At 58.3% G+C, this 24,702-nt stretch overlaps 2 protein-coding genes and 1 long non-coding RNA gene across 4 annotated transcripts; 2 read left to right on the forward strand and 1 right to left on the reverse strand.

The window, feature by feature from the left end:
* The first annotated feature begins 495 nt into the window (after positions 1-495).
* Positions 496-8,643, forward strand: SERPINE1 (serpin family E member 1). The gene is made up of 9 exons (XM_002722823.5): positions 496-1,084; positions 1,675-1,946; positions 2,504-2,737; positions 3,902-4,096; positions 4,578-4,776; positions 5,796-5,896; positions 6,016-6,102; positions 6,625-6,708; positions 6,960-8,643. Exons 2-9 carry the CDS (start codon positions 1,676-1,678, stop codon positions 6,995-6,997), a joined length of 1,209 nt encoding a protein of 402 aa, XP_002722869.1. The 5' UTR covers positions 496-1,084; position 1,675; the 3' UTR covers positions 6,998-8,643.
* LOC103345696 (uncharacterized) lies at positions 2,260-18,392 on the reverse strand. Of its 2 annotated transcripts, XR_007916211.2 has the most exons (4): positions 18,203-18,367; positions 16,884-17,006; positions 15,793-15,969; positions 2,260-3,746 (listed from the first exon to the last, which is right to left on the reverse strand). It is a non-coding gene; the product is annotated as an uncharacterized lncRNA (long non-coding RNA). The 2 variants fall into 2 exon arrangements; XR_011384564.1 differs by lacking the exon at positions 15,793-15,969 and having other exon boundaries at positions 2,260-2,714; positions 18,203-18,392.
* Positions 18,393-18,439: 47 nt separating this feature from the next.
* AP1S1 (adaptor related protein complex 1 subunit sigma 1) lies at positions 18,440-24,422 on the forward strand. The gene is made up of 5 exons (XM_002722817.5): positions 18,440-18,567; positions 20,164-20,342; positions 21,074-21,182; positions 22,554-22,691; positions 23,671-24,422. The coding sequence occupies exons 1-5, from the start codon at positions 18,565-18,567 to the stop codon at positions 23,716-23,718; spliced, it is 477 nt and encodes a 158-aa protein (XP_002722863.2). The 5' UTR covers positions 18,440-18,564; the 3' UTR covers positions 23,719-24,422.
* The last annotated feature ends 280 nt before the right edge of the window (positions 24,423-24,702 follow it).

Here is a 24,702-nt window from a genome sequence, read left to right on the forward strand (position 1 = left end):
ACAAACCCACCAGCGATGGACCCTGTCCTCCCAGCCTCCTCCTGCGAGTGTCTGGTGCCACTGCAGGATGTCACTGCGGGCAGCTCGGAGAAACCAAACTCACTCACCTCGCCTGCCAAGGCTTGATCACGCCAAACCCAACCCCTGCCGCCCTCTCAGCTGCTGCTGCCCCGCCCAGCACACCTCAAACCCCAGCCCGACTTGGCTGTGGACAATGAGAGCCCTTGGGGTGCCCGGAGAGCCTGGACACCATGTGCCGGGCTCCAGCCACACACCTCCAGAGGCAGGCCGCCAGTCGGGCACATGGTGGGGCCCAGCCAAAGACCGGGAGCTCTCTGTTGGGCCCACAGCCAAGACAATCAAAACTCAGACGAGCACACAGTGCACTCCGTGCCCTCTGGCCACTGGCGGAGGCCCAGGGCGGGAAGCTGTGTTTTCCTGGAGGTTGGCTGGGACACAGCACCGGCTGGGCTGGTGCAGGAAAGCCTGCAGGCTGGCTAGTGTCATGGACAGCACCACAGTGACCTGTTTCTCCAGGTGGGAAAGGAGGGGGAAAGTGAGCGCTTTACCCCCAGCTGAGCACTAGGGAATGTCACCCTGAGCTCTGTGTTCTTGGCTGCCTGCCACTGTCGGGGGGGGGGGGGGTTGCCCCAGCAGGACGCCCAAAGACAGGCAGAGGCCAGATCCAGGGATGACCTTGAACCCGGCCAATCCGGGCTTTGCTCGGTGGCTCCCGGGGCCTCTTGCACACGTACACACACAGAGCAGCACGCACACACAGCGGCCTCCACACGTCAGGGGTGGGTGGTGCCTGGGGTGGGGGGTGGGGGCCGGCCGCCTGCTTGGACACTTGCAGAGGCAGTGTGTGGGCGGGGCTGGAGCATGAGTTCATCTACTTCCTGCCTACATCTGGTATAAAAGGAGGCAGCAGCCCGAGGAGCAGCACAGCTGGGGCTGGCCTAGAGTGCGATCCGGGCTGAGCCACACACCCCTTCTCTGGCCGCAGCACTGCCAGGACTCCCGGAGGCAGTCAGCCACAAAAGCTGCAGAACCCGCCCATCACAGGCGCCCCGGAGAACTTCAGGTAGGTGAACAGCAAACTCTCTCCATCTCGCCCGCCAGCTGGAGACAGAACGCTCCCTTCCCCAGCATCGCCGTCCACAAGCCCCACTTTCCCTCCTTCCTCTCCCCACAGCCCTGCAGCCTTGGGGGGGTCCTGCACAGCAAGGCCCGTAAGAGGGCAGGCAGGCAGGCGGCCAGGCCCCACGGGCAGCCCCACCACCCAGGACCCAGGACTGACTTTCTCTGATTCCCACCTTTCCCACCTCGGGCAAAGGCTTTTTCAAGCCTGCTGGTCGGAATGGGCTCTAAGACTATCGGAAATCTTCATGCAAATCAAGAGGTTGTTAGAATTCAGTCTCCCTGCTCCTCCCAGGGAAAGGGGGATATCCCGGAGTGGGTCCCAAGGTTGCCACCAGTGGAGACGGGCTTGGGACTCCTTGGGGCTGACCAGTGATAAGAGTCAGTATGAGACGGAGTGGGCAGTGGCTTCTGGACCTGCTGAGCCTGATGTCAGGGCTGCTCTCCTGGTGCACAGCCAGGGCGCCCTGTCCCTCCCCACTCGCCATTCCTCTGGAACTGTTCCTACATCAGACCCTTTTCTGCTTGCCCTAGGATGCAGATGTCCCCAGCGCTTGCCTGCCTGGCCCTGGGCCTGGCCCTCGTCTCTGCTGGAGGCTCCGCCTCATACCCTCACCAGCCCCAGGTGGCAGAACTGGCGGCAGACTTTGGGGTGAAAGTGTTCCAGCAGGTGGTGCAGGCCTCTAAGGACCGCAATGTGGTTTTCTCCCCCTATGGGGTGGCCTCGGTGCTGGCCATGCTGCAGCTGACCACGGCGGGAGAAACCCAGCAGCAGATCCAAGCGGCAATGAGATTCAAGATAGATGGTGAGAGACGGGGCAGAGCGGGAGGTGGGGAGTAATGGGGTCTTCACAGAACCAGCTGGAAGCTGGGGGAAGGCTGACTCCAGTTCAGCCAAGTGATCCCATGCACCTGCAGCAGGGGCCACCCCATCTTGTTCCCACCACACCCTGAGTTACCCTTGCCACTGATCTCCCCAGTGGACCGGCCGATGGCTCTGCCACCAACTACCTGTGCGACCTTAACTCCACTAAGGCTTAATTTCTCATCTTCAGAATGGGGATAGTACACACACCTACTGGACAGAGCTGCTGTACAAATGAGATAGAGTGATGCATATGAGAGGCTCAGCACAGCTGTTATCGTAGGGGAAAATTTAGGGCCCATAACTTAAGAACTGAGAAAAATATTCAACCCCAAGAAAGGGTCAGGAGTTGAGCTCCAGAAGAGATTAAGTGATGAGATGAGTCCGGGGTCAGAAGCGCTCTGTCCAGGACTGCGTCTCTCAGGGGGAGACGGCTCTGCCGGGAGCCCCTGGATTAGTATGAGCCTAATGTGTCCTGTCCTCCTTGCCTCGGCACAGAGCAGAGCACGGCCCCCGCCCTCCGCCACCTGCACAAGGAGCTCATGGGGCCCTGGAACAAGGATGAGATCAGTACCACGGATGCCATCTTCGTGCAGCGCGACCTGAAGCTGGTCCAGGGCTTCATGCCCCACTTCTTCAGATTGTTCCGAACCACGGTCAAGCAGGTGGACTTTTCCGATGTGCAGAGGGCCAGGTTCATCATCAATGACTGGGTGGAGAGACACACGAAAGGTGAGCACGCTGTGGGAGGCGGTTGGCTCCCCAGGGTCTGCAGGCGAAGGGACTTTGCAAACACACACGTCCCAGACTCTCGTCTTCTGCCTCTCTTCTCTGTGGAAGGCCAAGTGCTTTAAGAACCCAAGGGTCCTTGGCCATGTCGGTCATCGCTAGGCTTTCTCATGAACCAACTCGGAGGCCATCGCCAAAAAGCATTCTCAGGTTGTTTTAAAGATTCATGTACTTATTTGAAAGGCAGAGTTACAGACAGAGGGAAGTACAGAGATATTCTATCCATTGGTTCATACCCTTAATGGCCACAATGGCCAAGACAGCCAGGCTGAAGTCAGGATCCTGGAACTCCATCCCAGTCTCCCACGTGGGTGGCAGTGGTATCAGGACTTGGGCCATCTTCTGCTGCTTTCCCAGGTGCATTAGCAGAAAGTTGGATAGGGTGTGGAGCAGCCGGGACTTGAACTTGGCACCCATATGGGATGCCAGTTTTACAGGCAGCGGCTTAGCCAGCTATGCCATAGCACCAGCCCCAGATTTAATCAGAATAGCAATAAGCAGGACGGGGAACACACAAGAGCCTTCAAGAATGCAGCTTAAGGGTCCAGCGCTATAGCATGATGGGTAAAGCCTCCGCCTGTGGCGCCAGCATCCCATATGGGCACCAGTTCAAGTCCCGGCTGCTCCACTTCTGATCCAGCTCTCTGCTATGGCCTGGGAAAGCAGTGAAACTTGGCCCGAGTACTTGGGCCCCTACACCCACATGAGAAACCTGCAAGAAGCTTCTGGCTTCAGATCAGCCCAGTGGCCAACTGGGGAGTGAACCAGCAGATGGAAGACCTTTCCCTCTCTCTGTCTGTAACTCTACCTCTCAAATAAAATCTTAAAAAAAAAAAAAAAAAAGAATGCAGTTTAAGGGGGCAAAGGAAGGGAAGACTTGAGTTTCCATCTCTGACCCTGGACAGGCTCCCGGGACCCAGGGGGTGCAGTCAGCTGGAAGATGTCCAGAGGCCTGTGGGGAGACAGATCAGGTGGAGTCAGCTAGCCTGATTCATTTCGCCCCTGCTGGGTCCCTCCAGTCCACATCCCTTTGAGAACTCGCAGCTGGAGGGAACCACCCAAGAGGCTGAAACACACCCAGCTTCCCCTCACCCGGCTCTCCCGCAGGCATGATCAGCGACTTGCTTGGCGAAGGGGCCATGGACCAACTGACACGCCTGCTGCTGGTGAATGCCCTCTACTTCAACGGCCAGTGGAAGACGCCCTTCTCCAAGTCTGGCACCCACCACCGCCTCTTCCACAAGTCGGACGGCAGCACCATCTCTGTGCCCATGATGGCGCAGACCAACAAGTTCAACTACAGTAAGCACCAGACCTCCCCTCCCCACATCCCGAGGCTGCACCTCAGACCTGGGGTCTCCCAAGGAACAATTGTAAAGGTTGCCTTTGAGGAGGGAAGACCCCAGCGAGTATTCCTCTCTAAGGAAGGAGCAACCCTAGAAGCACCCCAATTTAGCAAAGATTTCCCAAGAGGGAGACCCCAACAATGGGAACAGAAGCACGGAGCTTTATCTTCCCCCATGCCCACCTCTGACCACTGGACCCTGCCCAGCATCTTCCAGCCATGACCTGGGACCAACCAATCCCCAGGACTGTGTGGAAGTTGAGATCAAGGGGAAAAGAGAAGGCTCTGAATTGGCAGAGGGGACGGAAAATGAACGTAGGAACCCTGGAGAGGGAGGGCAGGCCCCCCAAAAGGGGCTTCCAGAAAGAGAAGCAGCTGAAGACCCCGTGCAGGGGATAGAATCCGGCCGTTCCCCATGCACCATCTCGGTCTTCACAGCTGAGTTCCTCACCCCCGACGGCCACTACTATGACATCTTGGAGCTGCCCTACCATGGGGAAACCCTCAGCATGTTCATCGCCGCCCCCTATGAGAAACAGGTGCCTCTCTCTGCTCTCACCAACATCCTGAGTGCCCAGCTCATCAGCCAATGGAAAGGCAACATGACCAGAGTGACCCGCCTGCTGGTTCTGCCCAAGTAAGCCACACGCGCCAGCGCCCTCTGCCGCTTCCCTCTCTCCCGGCTCCCTGACATCAATAATTGCCCTGGGGTTGTTTCTCAGACTTCCCGATGCCTGCCAGGCAGGGATGTGTGTGGGAGGCTGATGGGAAGCACTCAGGCCTGGGTTTGATTAAGAGAACTCTCGTCATCCCTCTGGGGGTGAGAGGCGGGGGGTGGGGTGGGGGGGGTGGGGTGGTGTTTCTAGACCGACCACCCCAAAACCCCCCCATAAAAGCCAGCAGGAAGAAGAGCCATAGCAGTCTTGCAGGGGAAGAAGGCAAACTGGTCCACACCCGTTCATGTGCGCCTCCCCCTCCCCCTCCCCTCGTCATCATCCAGACGCCGGCCAGGGGAGGAATCCCTTCCCAGATGCAGTTCTAGCTGGGGCTGCAACAAGGCAGATCTGAAAAATCTGCAAAAGCAAAGGGAGTGGAGAGGGCTGAGGTTGGGTAATTCCAAGATTGCAGGCGAGCTCCCATCTACGCTTACCCCAAATCTGCAGAAGCTGCAAAGCCAGGCTTGGGGGAAGATGAGAAGCGAGGTGGTTGAATGCCGTGCCCCCCCCCCACACACCCCGTAAAGATGGAGGCAATTAGCTGTGCCCTGGTAGGAGGCAGCGAGTGCTCCGAGCCTCACTGCTTGAGCCCTCTTCAGAGTTAGCTCTCAGAGCCACAGTCTACGGCCCAATACTCGCTCAGACTTCCTGGCAGGAGAATTTGCCCTTGGCACCCCAGCCAGACTGCATAAAATTATGCTGACATGACTGCCTTCTTTGAGGAATGCAATTAGCCAGAGGCTTGAGGGGGTGGGGAGATTGCAGACAAATGTTTATGAATTTCAGAAACTTCCAGCAAGGGGCACTTTGCAAACAGATTTCTCCTCCAACGCTCACATCCGTTTCCTGTCCTGTCGGCCTGCCCCGGGGTGGGCACCCAGGAGGGGCCTGGGAGAGGCAGGTGCTGAGCCTGAGACGTGTCTCCTGCTGCCCTCTGCAGGTTCTCCCTGGAGAGTGAAGTGGACCTCAGGGCACCCCTGGAGAACCTGGGGATGACCGACATGTTCAGGCCGGGGCAGGCGGACTTCTCGAATCTGTCAGGTGAGAGATTTCTCCTCTCCGTTTCCACATCCCAGTGGCCTTGCGGGGCCCCAAAGGGGACAGAGGAGGGTATCTCAGGAGCAGGGCTTGACCAACCCTCGTATCCACCTCTGTTGCAGACCAAGAGCTTCTCCACGTGTCCCGGGCACTGCAGAAAGTAAAGATCGAGGTGAATGAGAGTGGCACCATGGCGTCCTCCTCCACAGGTGAGTTTGCTCGGGGGAGGCTCCCTGGGGCGCAGCTTGGGGCCACCAGGAGGGGCCGGTGTGCCTCCAGCTTCTATAGGACAGTTCAGCCCAAAGCTGGCACGGACCTCGCCGCCCTGCACCACGCGGGCCTCTGTCCCAGAACCGTTATCCTTCCTGGGCCACGAACGAGGGCTCTGCCAGCCTCTTCCCCACCTGTTCCTTGGCCTGAGTGTGAAAAGGCTTCCCCAGAGAGAGCCCTGTGTTGCTCCCACGGTGGGCAGTGGACTTGAACTTGCTTATCAACAGACCCCCAACAGGGCTTAGGCAAAAGCAGAGTTTGTGAGTGACCAGGTGAGAGGTCTCCAGCAAACCCTGAAGGTGTTGGACGTTGGTCAGGGAGATGTCCCTGAGAAGAGTCAAACAGGCCTCCCGAAGGTGCCCTCCCACAAGGATGGCCGTGGTCGCCGCACCCTCTCCCCGATCCATCCAGGCCCCACTGCCCACGTCCCCCGGCCTCACACACTGTCGCTTCTCTTCCAGTCATCCTCGTCTCAGCCCGCATGGCCCCCGAGGAGATCATCATGGACAGACCTTTCCTCTTTGTGGTCCGGCACAACCCCACAGGTGAGCCTGGACCCCACGATGTCCCCAACCCCTGCCCATCCTCCATGTCTCAGGCACCAGGCAGAGACACCCCTCCTACTCCCAGAGGACTCTGGGTAGGGAACCCCAGCACAGTCCCACCTCCCAGTCCTGGCTCAGCCACACAGGCAGCTGTGACTCCAGACGCCACCCCCCACCCGCCACCCCCAGAACTGGGTTCACGCACAAACACGGAGCTTCCACCGCCTAACGCCCACACCTTCCATCCACAGGTACCATCCTTTTCCTGGGCCAGGTGATGGAACTCTGATGGGGCCAGAAGCCCTCGGCTGGGACAGCACTGGGAAAGACTCACCGGCGCTAAGACTGTTTGCTCGAAGGACCCTTTCTGGGAAAAGAGGAGACGCGTGCCCTGCCTTCAAAAACACTAAACCTTTCCCATTTGCCTCCAGGACCTGAGCTCCCTATCAGCAGCCTGGGAGCTGGCCCAAGGCCTGGGTCCCCGACCGTCTCCATGGAGACCTGCAGGAGCAGGTACAATGGCCCAGCTCTGCCTGGTGCAGGTGTCAGGCCCGGCGCTGGCTCCTCCTGCAGCCCGGGGAAGGCTGGGACCCTGAGGCTTAAGGCGGCAGAGTGATTTGTGTTCCGGTCACACTGCTGTCACTCTCCTGTTGTCTGCCACTGCCGCGGAGGCTGGCGACAGCCCAGAGAAGGCCGAGAGGAGAGCCACCCTTTCATCTCAAGCTCCACTCTGCTGCTGGCCACCTGCCCAGCTCGGAGGGGCTGCGGACTGGCAGGGACAACGCCCACACCTTCTGCCACCCCCACGCCACCCCCGGCCCCCCGAGCAGGGCCGTGTCCCTCCCCCAGAAACGGTGTGCATACAACTATTTTGGAGTGTAGGTGACTTGTTTACTTGTAGAAGCAGGTTTCTGCTTCCCACAACCCGACTGTGCAGGAGGAGAGGAAGTGAGGCCAGATGTGTGCCTGGCTCTTGGTCCCCGGCCTCCTGCTGGGGTTGGGGGGTGCCTGGGATGCCAGGGGCGTGCTTGACTATTTATCGTATGCCTACCCTTGTGTGCTTGCGGAAGAGAGAGAGGACTATTCTTGAAAAATGTATCATTGAAATGTCTGCTTCGGGCTCCCTTAGGGTCTGCGGTCTGTGGCCTTCCTCTCAGGGGTCCGACTGCTGTGGGCTGTCACAGCCCGCTGGGCGAGGAGCGTGATGGGGGCCACACTGCCACCTTGTGGCTGCCGGAATCCCAGCACGCCATCTCCCTTTTTCCTTGCCTGCTCACTTGATGGCTTGGCCAGGCGGCCCCCTCCCCGGGGGGCCACGATGACCTAACTTCAGGCCACCCTGGGGACCAAGACGGTGGGGGTGAGTGAGAGCCTGGAGCGAGGACAGAGCGGTGTCAAAGTTTTCCAATATCTGTAGGAGCAGGAATTGTAAGGGACTGTGCCACCTACCAGGACAGAACCTTCCCCAATTACAGGGTGACTCACTGCCGCATTTGGTGACTCACTTCAATGTGTCACTTCCGGCTGCTGTGTGAGAGCAGGGGGACACGTGAGGGCGGCAGGGTGGGGGATGAAAGCAGCAGCGAGCTCGGACCCAACCACCTGGGTGAGACCCTCCTGCAAACCCGAGTGAGGGGCACGACGGCACGTGACTGTGAACCGCACGCCCGCCGACGGGAGCCTCGCCGTCCCCTCCAGGCTCCTCCTGAGAAACCCTCACCCCGTGCTTTCTCTCCCCGGTTTGTTGTTTTCTTTTTCATGATGCACTGGACAGTGACAGCCACACGCAGCACCCACGGGAGTCCCTGAATGTTCAGTTTCCAGTGTTCTTGATACTGTGTTGAATAACGTGCTTTTTCACTTTTGATATATAAACGAGTAAAAATGTTCCCAAAAAATAATAACAATAAATTATAAATAATATGCCAAACAAAACAGTCCTGGTCTTTACTGTCTACGTCCCACACGGTAGAAGATATCAAAATCCTGTTGGGAGGGCGAGCGTTTGGTGCCGTGGTTAAGACGCTGCTTGGGATGCCCACATCCAATTCCAGGGCGCCTGGGTCTGGGTCCTGGCCCCGCTTCCAATTCCAACTTCCTGCTGATGCACACCCTGGGAGGCAGCAGGTGATGGACCCCTGCCACCCATGTGGGAGACCCGGATGGAGTTCCTGTCTCCTGGCATCAGCCTAGGCACTCAGGGAGCAGACAGAAGATCTCTGTCTTTCTCTGTCCCCCTCCCTTTCTGCCTTTCAAATACAGTGAAAATAAATAAAAGGGAATCCTGCTGGTCCACGGCCCCCTGGGGTGAGGGGCTACACTGTGAAACACATGCCTACCAGGGCAGGCTTGCTGGCATGCCCGCCAGGAGTCCATGAATCTGACCACCACACAGGCTCTGCAGCAAGGCCCAAGGACATGCTGTGGGGACCCTGATTCTCCCTGGGGTGTCATCTCCCTCCCCCAAGTTGGGTCTGCCCAGTCACTCCTGCTGTGGGCGCCCAACTTGGTTTGTGCCATTTCTTTCCACCAGCCAGTGACCCCCAGGTGCCCACCGGCCACTTTCCATTTCTCCAACCCCAGACCAAGTTCCATGTCCTCCACCGGGGATTTCCCCCGACACAGTCAACAGCATCGCTTACAGCTCCAACCCGACTGCCTTTTCTTTGCCCTGGCTTGTAGCAGTGCCTGCGTTCACCTGTGCTTTGCACTGTCCCCTGTGTTGCACCTTCCCCCGCCCCACGGAAACAAGGCTCTTCTGTTACACACTCTCTTCACAGCCTCCTCCAAAGTCTCCCTCCGCAGTCTTTCATCGCCTTCCCCCAGTATCTTGAAGGCTCTTGGCAGAGAGCACACCTCCTCGAATCAGTCCCTATTCATATATTCAAAAATAATGTTCAAAAGATTTATTTGAAAGGCAGCATTACGAAGGAGGAGAGGCAGAGAAGAGAGAGAGAGAGAGAGAGAGAGAGAGAGAGAGAGAGAGAGAGAGAGAAAGAGAAAGAGAGAAAGAGATCGAGATCTTTCAGACACTCATTCACTCTCCAAATGGCCACATCAGCCAGGGCTGGGCCAGTCTGATGTCAGGAGCCAGTAACTCCATCCAGGTCTCCCACGTGGGTGCAGGGGTCCAAGCACTGGGGCCGTCCTCCACTGCTTTCCCAGGAGCATTAGCAGGGAGCTGGATGGGAAGCGGAGCAGCCGGGACATGAACCAGCACCCACACGGGATATTGGCAATGCAGGCGGTGGCTTCACCTGCTACACTGAAGCGCTGGCCCCTCAAAAACAATTTTTAAACTGAAAATCAATAGAGTATCAATCACTATTTGTCAAAAGTCTGCACCCTCCAGCTGCAGCTCCCTGAAAACAAGGCTGAGAGATCCAGCCCTCTGGGCATCCACCTCTTTTTTTTTTTTTTTTTTTAAACATTCACTTATTTATTTGATAGGCAGAGTGATAAAGAGGGTGAGATAAACACAGAGGAGGGGGGAGGGAGGGAAGGGAGAGAGAGAGAGAGGAAAGAAATATCTTCTATCTGCTGGTTCACTCCCCAAATGGCCTCAACTGCTGGGGCTGGGCCGGGTCAAGGCCAGGAGCCTGGAACTCCATCTGGGTCTCCCATGTGTGTGGCAGGGGCCCAAGCACTTGGACCATCTTCTGCTGCTTTCAGGAACACAGTAGCAGGGAGTGGATCAGAAGTGGAGCAGCCTGGACTTGAAAGGCCCTCATATGGGATGCTGGCGTCCCAGGGAGTAGCTTAACCCACTGCACCACAATGCCAGGCCCCAGGTCATTTCTTAACAGAAACAAATTAGGATCTGGGAGGTCTTGGTAAAACACTGGTAGTTAAGAGGGAGTGAGTTCTCTGTCACTGGAGATGTTCAAGGACAACCAGGGGGCTGGCGCTGTGGCGTAACAGGTAGAGCCGCTGCCTGTAGTGCCAGCATCCAATATGGGTACCAGTTAGAGTCTCAGCTGCTCCACTTCCAATCCAGCTCTCTGCTATGGCCTGGGAAAGCAGTGGAGGATGGCCCAAGTGCTTGGGCCCCTGCACTTGCATGCAAGACCTGGAAGAAGCTCCTGGCTCCTGGCTTTGGATCAGCGCAGCTCTGGCCGTTGCAACCAATTGGGGAGTGAACCAGCAGATGAAAGACCTCTCTCTCTCTCTCTCTCTCTCTCTCTCTCTCTCCCTCTCTCCCCCTCTCCCCCTCTCCCCCTCTCCCTCTCCTCTCTCTGTGTAACTCTGACTTTCAAATAAATAAATAAATCTTTAAAAAAAATAAAAAAAGGACAACCAGAATGACTGCCCTGCAGGGAGGGTCCATATAAGGCAAAGTGACTTTTTAAAATACCTTTCATTTGAGAGAAAGACATGGGGAGAGGCTGGCGCCGCGGCTCACTAGGCTAATCCTCCGCCTAGCGGCGCCGGCACACCGGGTTCTAGTCCCGGTCGGGGCGCTGGATTCTGTCCCGGTTGCCCCTCTTCCAGGCCAGCCCTCTGCTGTGGCCAGGGAGTGCAGTGGAGGATGGCCCAGGTGCTTGGGCCCTGCACCCCATGGGAGACCAGGAAAAGCACCTGGCTCCTGGCTCCTGCCATCGGATCAGCGCGGTGCGCCGGCCGCAGCGCGCCAGCCGCGGCGGCCATTGGAGGGTGAACCAACGACAAAGGAAGACCTTTCTCTCTGTCTCTCTCTCTCACTGTCCACTCTGCCTGTCAAAAAAAAAAAAAAAAAAAGACATGGGGAGAGAGAGAGTGGGCTTCCTCCCATCCGCTGGTTCACACCCCACATGCCCAGCTGGGAAAGGTGGCTGGGCTCAAGCCAAGAGCCAGGACTCTATCCGAGTCTCCCTCATGGATGGCAGGAACCCAAGTACCTGGGCCATCCCTGCCACCTCCCAGGGTCTACACCAGCAGGAAGCTGCAGTCAGGAGACTTGAACCCAGGCAATCTGATGTGGAAGGCTGGTGCCTGTGCCTTACTGCGAGGTTAAATGCCCACTCCCAAAGTGACTTTTTTAAATTGCTAAAGCAAGCTCTCATAGTAAGATGAAGAGTTTGAAAAGGTAAAACTGGAAAGTAAGAGGCTCCAGTGTCTTGGATATTCTTTTAGAACTTTGCTAAGCAATTACAAGCGTTTTTAAAATAATCTTTTTCTTCCCACACAAATAAAAGCATCACAAAGATGTACAGTGTTCTACAGGTCGCTTTACTTGCCTGGTGACACAGCCTGGACACCTCGCCTGAATGAATCATCTTTGCCGGCTGCACACACAGACGCACTACAATCCCACAATCCCACAGTCCCTTACCCACCCAGAGCGGGCACTGCCCACAAGGCTGAGGCAAGCGACCTTCCTCTGTCCTGCCCTCGGGTGCTCGTGTACCCGGAGGACAACTTCCCATCAACACGACTCAGCGTCTCACTTATGAACCTCCCAGTCCTGAAACCGCCTGACGCTGGCAACATGAACATTTTCAAACAGTGCAGGACAATCAAAAGGAATCCTTCTGCCTGGTGAGATCTGACATTTTCTCACACTTAAGAAGGACCTCAGGGCCAGCTCTGTGGCGTAGCGGGTAAAGCCACCATCTGCAGTGCCAGCATCCCCTATGGGTACCGGTTCGAGTCCCGGCTGCTCCACTTCTGATCCAGCTCTCTGCTATGGCCTGGGAAAGCAGTGGAGGATGGCCCAAGTGTTGGACCCCTGCACCCACGTGGGAGACCTGAATGAAGCTCCCGGCTCCTGGCTTCAGCCTGGCTCAGCCCTGGCTGTTGTGGCCACTTGGGGAGTGAACCACCAGATGGAAGACACCTCTTTTTCTCTAAAATGTTAGACTTCCTGGGAGCAAGTTCTGATCATGTTTTCTTTTTAATTTTTATTTGAAAGTCAGAGAGAAAAAGAGAGACAGAGCTCCAATCCACTGGTTCACTCCCCAAATGCCCACCACAGCCTGGGCTGGGCCAGGCCAAAGCCAGGAGCCAAGAGCTCAACCAGAGCCTCCCACTTGAGTGGCAGGGACCCAAGTGCTTGAGGCCTCACTTGCTGCCCCCCACGGTGCGTGTTAGCAGGAAACTGGATTGCACCCAGAGGAGCTGGGACGCAAGCCCAGGCACTCGGATAGGGGAGTCCCAGGCTGTATCTTAATCAGAAGCAGATGCCTTCCCCTGCCTATAATGTAAAGAGAGTAAATCCATTCCCCCACTGTTTACTCCCACCTTAACCACACAGCCGAAGGCCTCCTGAGCGTGCTCCCCTTTCTGTTTCCCTCTCAAAGGTCACTCTGGGGGCATTCCTGGCTGCTCTGACACCGAGTGCCCGGATTCTCTGGGGCATGCTTGTGGGCGCCCTTCCACATAGAGCCCATCTTCAGATTCACCCAAGGGGCCTCAAAGTCCAGGCAAACACAGAAGCAAGGGCCTCTCCTCAAAAAGCCAGCGGGAGCGAGGGCGAGAGGCGTGGGTTGGGCGGCTCTCACCCAACCCATCTTTTCTCTCATGGTCTCCGTGTGCAAGCTTGCAGGGTCGAGACGGAGTCACGGACCTAGTGGGAGGAAAGCCGTGAGCCCACTCTCCCTGCACAGACACTGGCTCTGAACCGACGGGGCTGGGGGAGCCGTGCTGGCGGCTGTGGCCAAAACTCCGGCTTCCCTCCTCACGCCCGACTTGTCCGACTCGTGCAGACCCACCTCTGGGCTCCCGCGGGGTAGCTGGGGTCACGGAGGCTACAGGGACACGGGGACCTAGATATAGCTTTTGATTTCCTTCTATCCTAAAAATAAGAACAATTCCAGGCCCCAGGCTAGTGGCTGGAGAGTCGCCCATCTGTAACGGATTCGTTCAAAAACCTAAAGATCCTCTTCCCCGCACAAAACGCTTCACAAAGCAAGACAAGTTAGCCCCGATTCTGCGGCGGCGTATACTTCAAAGACCGTGCACACCTGCTGGGAAGGCTCCAGAGAAAGCAGCGGCTCAAAGGTCCCCTCGCCCGGGGAAGGCTGCTCCAGGCAGTGCCCCACTTCACAGCGCTCCCCCTGCGCTCAAAGATAACAGGGCCTCACAGCACGCGGCCTGCCCGCCGCTGCGGCCGTGACCTCACCCGGGCCCCCTTCCTGGGCTGTTGTAACTGTCTCCTCCTTTTGCCATTTCTGTGAGGTTGAAAAATGAACCAGATCTGCCCCACAGCCAGCACAGCTGCAGATTTCTTGTAAAAAGCTCACTTGGTGGAATTAGTGATCTGCCTGTGTGGGCAAGCAGTATGGGTGTTGTAGAGGCCTTGAAGGGAAAGACACGGCGCTGGGCCCCCGCCCCCATCTCTGTCTGTCTCTGTCTCTCCCTCCTGCTGCAACTCTGCCTTTCAAATGAATGAATGATTGAATGAATGAATGAATGAATGGGGACAGTGTTGTGGAGTGATGCCGGCATCTCATAGGAGCACCCGTGGGAGTCCCAGCTGCTCCACTTATGATCCAGCTTCCTTGGGAAAGCAGCAGAAGATGGCCCAAGTGCTTGGGCCCCTGCCACCCACGTGGGAGACACCCAGATGGAGCTCCTGGCTCCTGGCTTCAGCCAGACCCAGCCCCGGCCATTGCAGCCATGTGGGTGGGTGAACCAGTGGATGGAAGCGCTCCCTCTCTCTGTGTGTGTGTCTCTGTCTCTTCTCTCTTTGTAACTCCACCTTTCAAATAAACATTTTTTAAAAAGCTATTGGAATGACACTTGTCAGGGGGATATCTGTTTTCCAAGCCTCCTTTTAAACACGACTCCCCAAGGAAGTCTGGTTGCCATCAGGGCAGCACTCGCAGGAGCAGAGATGCCGAGACGGAGGCTGAGAAAGGACGCAGCTCCGATGGCACCCGTTCTCTCGGCGCCCCCTGTGAGCAGGAACGAGTCTGCTCTGGGCACCAGGAGGAGCTCCACACACTCAGGAGCCCAGGGACCGCTCTCCTGTACCGGCACCAGCACCCTCTGCCTTCGCGCGGGCCTCCTCACTGGAGGAGGGAACCTTTTACTCCCCGGCCACCAGATGTCGCTTTGATGCCAACGGAACGTTCTCTGAGGCAAAGCAGCTGGGACTGCGACCAGAATCGTGCCCAGTTTGAACTCCATTCAATCGAACAAGTATTGATTATAAGCTGAACTTTATACTGGGCACTGAAAACACTTTTAAGATTTATTTTACTTATTTGAAAGGCAAAGTGAGAGAGAGAGAGAGACAGACGGGGGGTGGGGTGGGGGGGAGTGTCTATCTGCTGGACACACAGAGAGAGGGAGAGCTTCCGTCCACTGGTTCACCCACCCACATGGCTGCAAAGGCCGGGGCTGGGTCTGGCTGAAGCCAGGAGCCTGGAACTCCATCTGGGTGTCTCCTACGTGGGTGGCAGGGGCCCAAAAGGCCACAATGGCCAGGGCTGGGCCAGGCCAAAGTCAGGAGCCTGGAACCCCATCGGGGTCTCCCACGTGGGTGGCAGGGGCCCAAGCACTGCTGTGTTCCCATGTGCATTATTAGCAGGCGGCTAGATCTGAAGTGGAACTGCCAGGACTCAAACCGGTGCTCCAATACGGCGTGCCGGCATCACCAGCATCACCGGCAGTGGCTTAACCCACTGCGCCACGACGCCGGCCTCGTGAAGGGAAGCGGTGCTTCTCAGTTTCAGGTTCTTAAGGGGTCACTGAAAACTACACAAGTCGCTGCAAAAACAATTGACGGAACATTCTAGAAGTGAGCGCGAGCTATCATCTACACGAGCACCTAAAGGCTCATGGGAGGAACGGCTGTTTAACGGAGACCTTAGAAAATAAGTGACATGGGTTTGGGTCTGAAAGGAGGGAGTGGTAGAACATTCCAGAAAACATCATGAACAAAGCCACAAAAGAAGTCACAGCAAGAGGCAGAGGACACCTATGAGGATCGAGTCCCAGGTGGCCAGGTCGGTTTCCGACTGCTCTCCTGCCTCTGCTAACCCTGCCAGCTTCTCTCTCTCTCTCTCTCTCTCTCAGCTCTCCCAGTCTACTTGGGCAAGTCTTACCCATGCCCCTTGCAGAAACCAAGCTCCCATGTTACCCTTCATGTGCCAGGCTTACCACCTGCAAGTCTAGGAAAAGGTGATGGCAGCAACCCCGGCAGGAAACCAGGAGACGGGATGGGCTCAGGGAAGTAGGAAGGGAGCGGTAAGCCACTTGTGCGAGGTCTGAGACAACGGAATCCTCAAATGGGGAATTCAACAAACGTCAGGTCAGCGTCAGGCACCATGCTAGGGGCTGCGAAAACAGCAGAAGGCGGCAGTATGTCACCTACTGGAAATAACAGATAGGAGATGTGTGTTACTAAGCGCGGAACTGAAAGCACACACCAAGATGGCCTCCACATGCCAGCGTCCGCCTCCGGGTACCGAGCTCAATATTCGGCTCCAACTCCTGCCTCCAGCTTCCGGCTGATGCAGACCCCGGGAGACAGCAGAGATGGTGCAGGTAGCTGGGTTCCTGTCACCCACGGGGAGATCTGAACCGAATTCCTGGCTCCCCACGTCAGTAGGCCCAGTCCCAACCACCATGGGCGTTTGGGAAGCGAACTAGCAGATGGGCGCTCTCTCCCCCACCCCCGGCTCACTTGCTCGCTCTCTCTCTGTCTCTGCCTCTCAAGAAATTTTTTAAAGTAAAAAGTTATGAAACTAGAATTTAGTACCTTTGGAAGAGAAATCAGATTCAATCATCTGCCTTAGTCTGTTTGCTGCTGCTGTAACGAAACAGCTGAGATTGGATGACTTATTTATTTAAAAAAAAAAAAAAAGATTTATTTTCTGGCTGTGGAGCAGGTGCGCTCAGCGCCTGGTGATGGCCCTGGGCTGCTTGAACTTATGGCAGAAAGTAGACAGATGAGTGGGTGTGTGCAGGTAGAGAGAATGCCACGGGTGGACTCACTTACTAACCACCCACTCCCTGGATCACTAACCCAGTCCCACGAGAGTGAGAATCCACACATAAAGCACTGATTCTTCCTGAAGACCTCCCAAGTCTGCCACACGGAAGAACTGAGTTTCTAACACACGAACTTTTGGGCGACACAGACACACCCCATTGCTATCACCACCTGGATCCTAATTGAGGCTAACCAACCAGCTGCGTGCTGGCAAGAAACGGAGGCAGTCTATGACACCAGCCCAGCGGGCACTTACAGTCCAGGGGAGAGAGGAGGCCGAGTCACACGGGCAGTCAGTGGTCACCACAGCAGGGTAATAGAGTCAGCCGGGTAGAACTCTTGGTAACAGGCAGCAGAAACAAGTCTGGCTGATGGAGCGCTGTGGGGAGAGGGGCGGGCAGAGAGGGAGGCTCAGGGAACCAGGACAGCCAGAGACCCAGGTTGGAGGGGGGTCCCACACTAGCAACAACCCCCGCCTTGTGCCCGTGCCCCCACCCACCCCTTCACTGGACACCATCCCTGCCGCCCTGGACCCACTGACCCTCTGCGGGAGCCGTACCTACCCCCCATCACGTCACACCCACCTCCTTCCCCTCCTGGCCCAAAATCTAGAAAGGTGCCCCTCAAAGACGGGCAGGGCTCTGCGGTGGCGGGGGCGGGGGGTGGAGCTGGACATTTCAAAGGCTCCCTTGCGGGGGCAGTGGTTGGCCCATCTCCCCCTAGACTCACAAAGCGGGGGGACTCCCAAACTCCAAGGCGGGGGTTGAGAGCCTGAGAGGTGACACAGAATGACAAACACCCACCACCGAAAGCATCCAATTGTTCAGGGCTGTTAGAACAGCACACGGATTGCTCGGGAAGAAATAAAAGGAGTTTAAAAAAAAATAGAGATGATTGCAAATGACACTACGCACTCCCTCGTTAGTCACTTAATAGCTGTCTCGGTTATCAACTTGACGGGTGCCGCATCACGGTGCGTGCGTTCAAGTAACTCTTAATAATGGCCCCAAAAGGCAAGAGTAGTGATAAGGGCAATTTTCTCCCAGCATATTGTTATAATTTTTCCATTTCAACCTCTTACGGTGCCTTATTTATAGATTAAACTCTATCAGAGCCTTGGGTTATGGGGTGGGGGGAGACACGGTCTATCTATGCACACGGCTTCAGGTCTATCTGCAGGGGTCTCGGAGCACAGCCTAGGAGAGGAGGAGGGGTCCCGGCCACGTTGCCCATCGGGACACCACGTCACGGCCTCTCTCGGCCCTCGGACACACACACACACACACACACACACACGCGTGATGCAACTGGGTCTAAGGTATCGGAGCCTTGGGATTCTGGCCCCACTGACCCTCCGAGCCTCTATTTCTCTTTTACATTCCCTGGGGGCGCCCCTTCCTGTGTTGCATTCCTCTCGCTTCAAGAGAGGCCAGCGTCTCGAAGCTTCTCCACAGACGGCGCGCGCCCCGTCCGTCTCGCCACCCCGCCGCCCAGTTAGCCACAGCCTTTTGCCCCTTCCCACACCTAACGCCCACCCTGGGCCTCCTCACCAACTCCCAGGACCACCCCACCCACCTCGCACCCCTTTTCCCGCCTTTTGCCCCCACAAGGCCCCGAAGCGCGAGGACCACGCCGGCCTCCTCCCCCATCCTCCGAGCCAACCCACGGGGGCAGCTTGTTTCCATGACGACCGAGCTACTCGAAGCCGAAGTCGAGGACCTGGTTGCCATGGCTTCCGCTTCTCCGCCTCCAGCCCCGCCCGCGCGGCCCCCGGCGCCGGCGCATGCGCAGAGCGCCGCGCGGTGGCACTCCGGGCCTGGGCGGGACGGGGCGGGGCTTCAGCCGAGAGGGAGGGAAGAAGGCGAGAGGATAAGAAAGGGAGTGGAGCTGGCGCCTACGGTGGCCGAAGAGGGACGCGCCGAGCCGGAGGCTGCAGGATGGTAGGCTGTGCGAAGAGCGAGGGGAGGGGGAGCCGAGGAGCGTGGGCTGCACCTGCGGGGGTCCTCGGGGGCCGCCCTCGGAGTGAGCCGCTTTTTCTTCCCTCTGGTCCTCAGAGGGCCTCCCTTAGCTGGGCGAGTGGGCGAGCCGGCCTCGGAAGCCAGAGCTGGAAATGGCACTCGGGAGGGAGCGACGCGGGGAGGGGGCGCCTGTGTGGGACGGGAGGAGGCTGACTAGAGGGCGGCGGGACGGTCGGGAGCCGGGAGGCGCTCTCGGGTCTCCGGGCAAGGGGTCCCGACCTCGGCCGCAGGGAAGCCGGGCGAGGGAGAGAGGGGCGCGGGCGGCCGTGTCCGCGAGGGAGGGAGCGGGGTCACCGAGACCCTTACTCCGGGGCGGCCCGCACCTGCGCGGGGGCCGCGGGGCGCGCGCGGTGTGCGAGGGAGTAGTTTCCGGGTCCGGGAGTGCCCGTCCTGCCCCGGTTCTTGGCCATGCTTGCGGGGAGGCCGGGCCGAGGTGGGGAGGTGGAGTGGGCTCCAGGTTTTGCTCCCGGGGACCCGGGTTCTGGGCTCCCCAGATCTGGTGCTCCTCGCTGTCCAGCCCGCCCCCGTCCCACTCTCTTTCCGGCACCCAGGCCTTCCGTCTTCCTGCTCCTTCGCCGCCACCTGCTTATCTTAGCCCCACACGGATCCCCTGTCCCTGCTCCCCCTCCCCCCAAATAATCCAGTTCTCTCGAACCCTGATTCTTGCCCCTTAAGCTACTACTACTGCACACACCCAGGGGTTCCAGCTCTGGTAGCGTCCATGGGAAGACTCCAGGATGTGGCTCTGGACTCCCAGCTGGGCAGCTGGGGATGCACTTCTCACTACCCAGCTTTCTCTGGGTCCACACACGTTTCCTAGGGGAGCCACCCTGGGTGTGCAGCTCCTAACTGGAATGGGCTCCGGGTGTCTGGGGAGGCGTGGGCTGTCAGAAGCACCCACTGGGAAAGGAAAGAAAAGTTAAGAGGAGCATAGCAGGAATGCTGGATGGCTGCAGAGAGTTGGCTGAGCGTGCCAACATCAGGTGGGCTGTTGGGGGTACTGCGCTGGGCACGGGGCTGGCCCTGGGGGGCAGGGCAAGCTTGGGACATCAGTAGGCAAAGGATGGAAGATTGAGGTAGCCTCTGGAGGCACAAAACACCCAGCTTCTGCCCAGGGCAGTGTGGAAGAGGGTATCCCTGTGCTGTCAGCTGTGTGCTGCCCTAGTCACTGTAGTGTGCATTTCACTCTGGGTAACAGGGTTAGGAAGAGGAGGCCGGGGAATAACAGTGCGAATACGTAATGTGCTACAGCGCCTGCCTTGTGCCAACCACCGTCATCAGCTCCTTTGATCCCTCCTAACAACTCCGTAAGGATGTCCTTACAGTTAGGGAAACTGAGACCTGGCGGCAGAAAGTAATTTGCCAAGGCCATGCCCGACCGGTAGAGCCGGGATTTGACCCGAGCGACAGACACAGGCCGTCTGCTGATGGGAGCACCCCAGTCGACAGCAAGGGGCTGAGTAGAAAAAGGGCAGGGCTCCCTGACGGTCGGCTCCGCTTCTCCCTCCCCACCCCCAGATGCGGTTCATGCTGCTGTTCAGCCGGCAGGGAAAGCTGCGCCTGCAGAAGTGGTACCTGGCCACGTCCGACAAGGAGAGGAAGAAGATGGTGCGGGAGCTCATGCAGGTGGTTCTGGCCCGCAAGCCCAAGATGTGCAGCTTCCTGGAGTGGCGAGACCTCAAAGTCGTCTACAAGAGGTGACCCCTCCCACACACACGCACACGCACCTGCACCTGCACCTGCAGCCGGCCATACCTGGGTTCTGCTGGGCTCAGATGCTGAGACATAAGTGGTGAGGGAAGGCTGGGAGCTAAGGACCTGTGGGTGACAATGACGCATGGGCCCAAGCACTTGGGCCATCCTCCACTGCACTCCCTGGCCACAGCAGAGAGCTGGCCTGGAAGAGGGGCAACCAGGACAGAATCCGGCTCCCCGACCTAGACTAGAACCCGGTGTGCCGGCGCCGCAAGGCGGAGGATTAGCCTAGTGAGCCGCGGCGCCGGCCCCTCTACATGGTTTTGCTCAAGCCAGACACCTGCCCCATGCCCATCCCTCTGTCGCTTGCTGTAGACCCCACCTTTCTGGAACGCACCTGGCTTCTAGTCCCAGAGGCCCTGCCTCACGCTGTGCAGTGTGCACGCGCTCACACACGATTTCTGCCTCCTCCTCCTCTTCCCCTTCCTCCTCCTCCTCCTCCTCAGAGCAGGTAATTAGTTGGCTCAGGTTTTTGCTGAGTCAGTCTGAGCGGGTCAGAGGGCAAGAAGGAAACGAGCACGTGTCTTTGCTGGTTACTGAGAAGCCCTTAGTTACCCTTTGCCCTGGGGTCTCCAGCCCCGTGGTCAGCCAGAGCAGAGACCCTGGGCTGGTCGCCCCGGATGCGTGGGTGCTGAAGCCAGCTGCCAGCCAAGCCTGCTGTGCCCTCCCTCAGATACGCCAGCCTCTACTTCTGCTGCGCCATCGAGGGCCAAGACAATGAGCTCATCACGCTGGAGCTGATCCACCGGTACGTGGAGCTCCTGGACAAATACTTCGGCAGCGTAAGTCTCCCCCTGGCCCACCAATGCCAGCTTCCATGCCCAGTGGTCCCCTCTTTCTGCTCTCCCTTGAGGCCCTCCTAGTCTCTGCCCCAGAAGTCTCAGGGCAGAGGTCAAGCTGGAAGCAGTAAGAGCGGTAATTAATCCCCCTTTTTAAGCTGTAAGCCTATTAGCCGTCCCTTAATCAGCCCTCAAGCCAGGAGTGGGGGGAGAGAGGGGGTTGCGGATCTGGCGCTCGGTCACGGATGGCGCTGCTCGCTCGGACTTCTCACCCAAGGACGGCGACCAGGTTCCGATTTTATCAGCGGATCTCGTCCTTGGCTTTGCACGGAAGAGGTTTTAAAAATAGCAGTGCCCCCATCCCAGCCCCCAGAGGTTCGGGGGGGAGGGTTAGCCTGGGCATTGGCAGGCAGCTCAGATCTTTGATGGGGAGTAGCAATGACCCCGCCATCTGTGTCCCATCTCACCATTTACAAAGTGCTTTTCAAGCTCTCCCGCCTGCTCCCCAGCCTGTCCCCTACGTAGGTGTTGGGCTCCCTGTTTTCAGCTGAGACGTCCAGCTGCTGCAGCTCTGCCCGGCTGCAATGTGCGTCTTCTACCCCATGGTCCACAGTCTGCTCCTGGCCCGCCACGCCGTGCCTGGGGAGGGAGGCTGGCCCAGCCTCTGGTGGGAACAGTGTGACGGATTTTGCCAGAAGGGCAGCAGGAACTGCAGCCAGGCGTAGATGAGGACAAATGTTTCATGACCGGGCAGGAAGAGGCAAGGGGAGGGGAAGAAAAAGCCAAAGCGAGTATAAGGCCTGGGAGTTAGGAGCCCGTGAGACCTGGAAAAACCCAGGCTGGGGAGAGTGGCCGTGAGAAACCTGGGGGTGGGGGTGGGGTGTATCTACTGCGAGAATGGGGACCAGGCTTGGGGACCAGACGGTCAACATTCCAGAAAATACCAGCTTCACTCCGGAGGGACACATAGTCACGTCAGTGTAGAACAAGTCTCCTTGCTAAGAAAAGAGACTTGGGGTTCACAAGTGGTGGGGAAGTGGAAAGGACCTGGCTCCCGTGTGAACCATCACGGGGGTTACCAGATGTGGGGTGCATGCCCCCTTCCTCATCAGTGTGAGGAGGGCAGATCCCTTACTGAGATCCAAAATCTCTGGGGGGAGAATTACACCTGCAGGGTTGGACCGAGGCCTGGTGTCACCTGCCGAGTGTCTTGCGCCCCCAAAGATGAGTTAATCCTTGAAGGAAGCAACCCTGAACTTGCCTCCCTCGCACCTGTTTTCCTGGAGGAGGGTCTGGGGGTGGTGTCTGCGTCTGGGGTGCCGGGCAGGTGGTGCCAGCCCGTCCCGCTCAGCCCGACCTCGGCCCCATTCCCAGGTGTGCGAACTGGACATCATCTTCAACTTCGAGAAAGCCTACTTCATCTTGGACGAGTTTCTGATGGGAGGAGATGTCCAGGACACTTCAAAGAAGAGCGTGCTGAAGGCTATTGAGCAGGCTGACCTGCTGCAGGAGGTACGGGTGAGGCGGAGGGACAGTCCCACGGCGGAGGGGCCCGCCCTCCCTTGGCTCCTGCCCACCACCACCCTGTAGTGTCTGGCTTCCGCCATGCCCAGTGAACCAGCTTGGCCTGCAGCCCTGACCCCTGGGAGGAGGCCTGGCCAACTGCCTACCTGTGCCCACCCCCTGCCCCGTGGTGGGCTCTGTCCCCCCAAGCCCCAGGGTGTCTGGTCCCAGCCCAAAGGCCTTTGCCCCACACTTGTCCTCAGAGTTGAAAGGGCACATGGTGGATCAGTCTTTCCTCTTCCTGATTTCAAACACACACACGCCCCAGAGACACTGCTTCCGGGGAGCCAAGGGCCGTGGGCCCTTGGGGGCTACTGAGAAGGGTGCCTGGATGTTGGTTCTCCCCGCTGGCCGGCGCCCCCGCCCTCAGCCCATTACTGCCTGCCCCCTCTCTGCTGGGCCACTGCTGAGCCTTGGTGCAGGGGATGAGTCACCGGAATCCGCAGTGACAAGCAAGGCCTGAGCTGGCTCTGAGGAGGGGGAGCGGTGGGGGCGGGGGGGAAGAGCAGAACTTGAACCTGGCAGCACACACTCGCTCACCCTCACACCCACCATGGGGCCCTGCTCCGACCCTGGTGACTCATCTGCTTCACCTTCCCCCAGGGACCTGGGCCCGGCCTCTGCCGCCTCTTCCCAACCCTCTGCAGCCCCCCCGCCCCAAGCAGGGGTCCTTTCCTCCAGCCCCTCTGATGTTGAGGCCACGCCCCCTGCCCACCCGGCTCCCAGCTCTGGATTCTCCAGGTGGAGGTGGACTCAAGTCTCCCTCGCGCCCTGGCAGGGCCGCAGGTGGTCCTGGGAGGCCCCCGGGCTGTTCTGGGCCAAGCTCATCTTGGTTCTTCTCCCCGTCCCCACCCCTGCATCGCTGTGCCTCCCCCACTCGGATCCGGGCTCCTGACTGCGGCTGCCTTACCCACCTTGTCTGTCTCAGGAGGACGAGTCGCCGCGCAGCGTGCTGGAGGAGATGGGCCTGGCATAGCCCCAGCCTGGCCCTGGAGACGGGGCCACGGGGGTGGGGGAGGAGCTCACACTGGCTGCCTCTCCCCCGCCTCACCCAGAGGGGCTACGGGGGTAGGGGAGGAGCACGCACCGGCTGCCTCTCCCCCGCCTCCCTGCTGTCCACGCCGTGGGTGGGCCCTTCAACATTCCCTCTCACCACCCCTGGCCTCCCGCTTCCTCTCCCTCCACCCAAGGCTTCAGGAGCGAGGGGACAGGGCTGCCTGACCAAGACAGGGGTGCTGTGTAGCTCCTCACGCCTGCCCCGGACTTCCTCCCCCCATCCTCCCCTACTGTAAATATATAAACACGCCAGGTTCCAGGGAAAAGGTTTTCAGGGCTCTCGGCTCCCCCTGTGCCCCACAACCTACCTCCACCCCTCCCCCTAGCCAGCTAGGGCAGTTTCTCTGCCTGGGAGGGGGGGGCCTTTTCCCTCACTTGCCCCCTGCTTCCTCCCCGGCGGTACTGGGGCCTCCGTCCAGTGCCAGTGGAGGAAGAACAAAGTTAATTTTTTTCTAGCCTTGCCACTTTGAGGGAAGCAAGGGTGGGGAGAGGACGGGCCGTCTGGGCCACGGGCCCTGTCCCTCCTGCACTGCCCTGTTCTGGGGGAGGCAGGAGCCGGGGAGGAGCAGGGAGCACCTGCCTTTCTTCCATTTCTTCTGAAATAAAAGGAAAAACATTTGTGGACTTTGTCTGCCTTGGGCCTGCTCTGTGAGGGAGGCAGGGGGTGGGGGTGAGGGTGCGTGAGTGCAGGGAACTCTGGCCTTAACCCGTCCCTGGAGTTGGGGTTGCCACACAGAGAAGAAAAAAGGATGGAGGCCGTCAGGTTACAGCTGAGTTTCAAACCAAGGAGAATTTTTTACAAGTGTGTCCCACGCAGTGTTCAGGACACGCGCAGGCTAACCAAGTATCCGTTGTTCATCTGAAATGCAGATTTAACTCTATGTCTTGAGTCTTACCTGACACC

The sequence above is a fragment of the Oryctolagus cuniculus genome, chromosome 19, assembly GCF_964237555.1.
Source record: "Oryctolagus cuniculus chromosome 19, mOryCun1.1, whole genome shotgun sequence".
NCBI classification, from domain to species: domain Eukaryota; kingdom Metazoa; phylum Chordata; class Mammalia; order Lagomorpha; family Leporidae; genus Oryctolagus; species Oryctolagus cuniculus.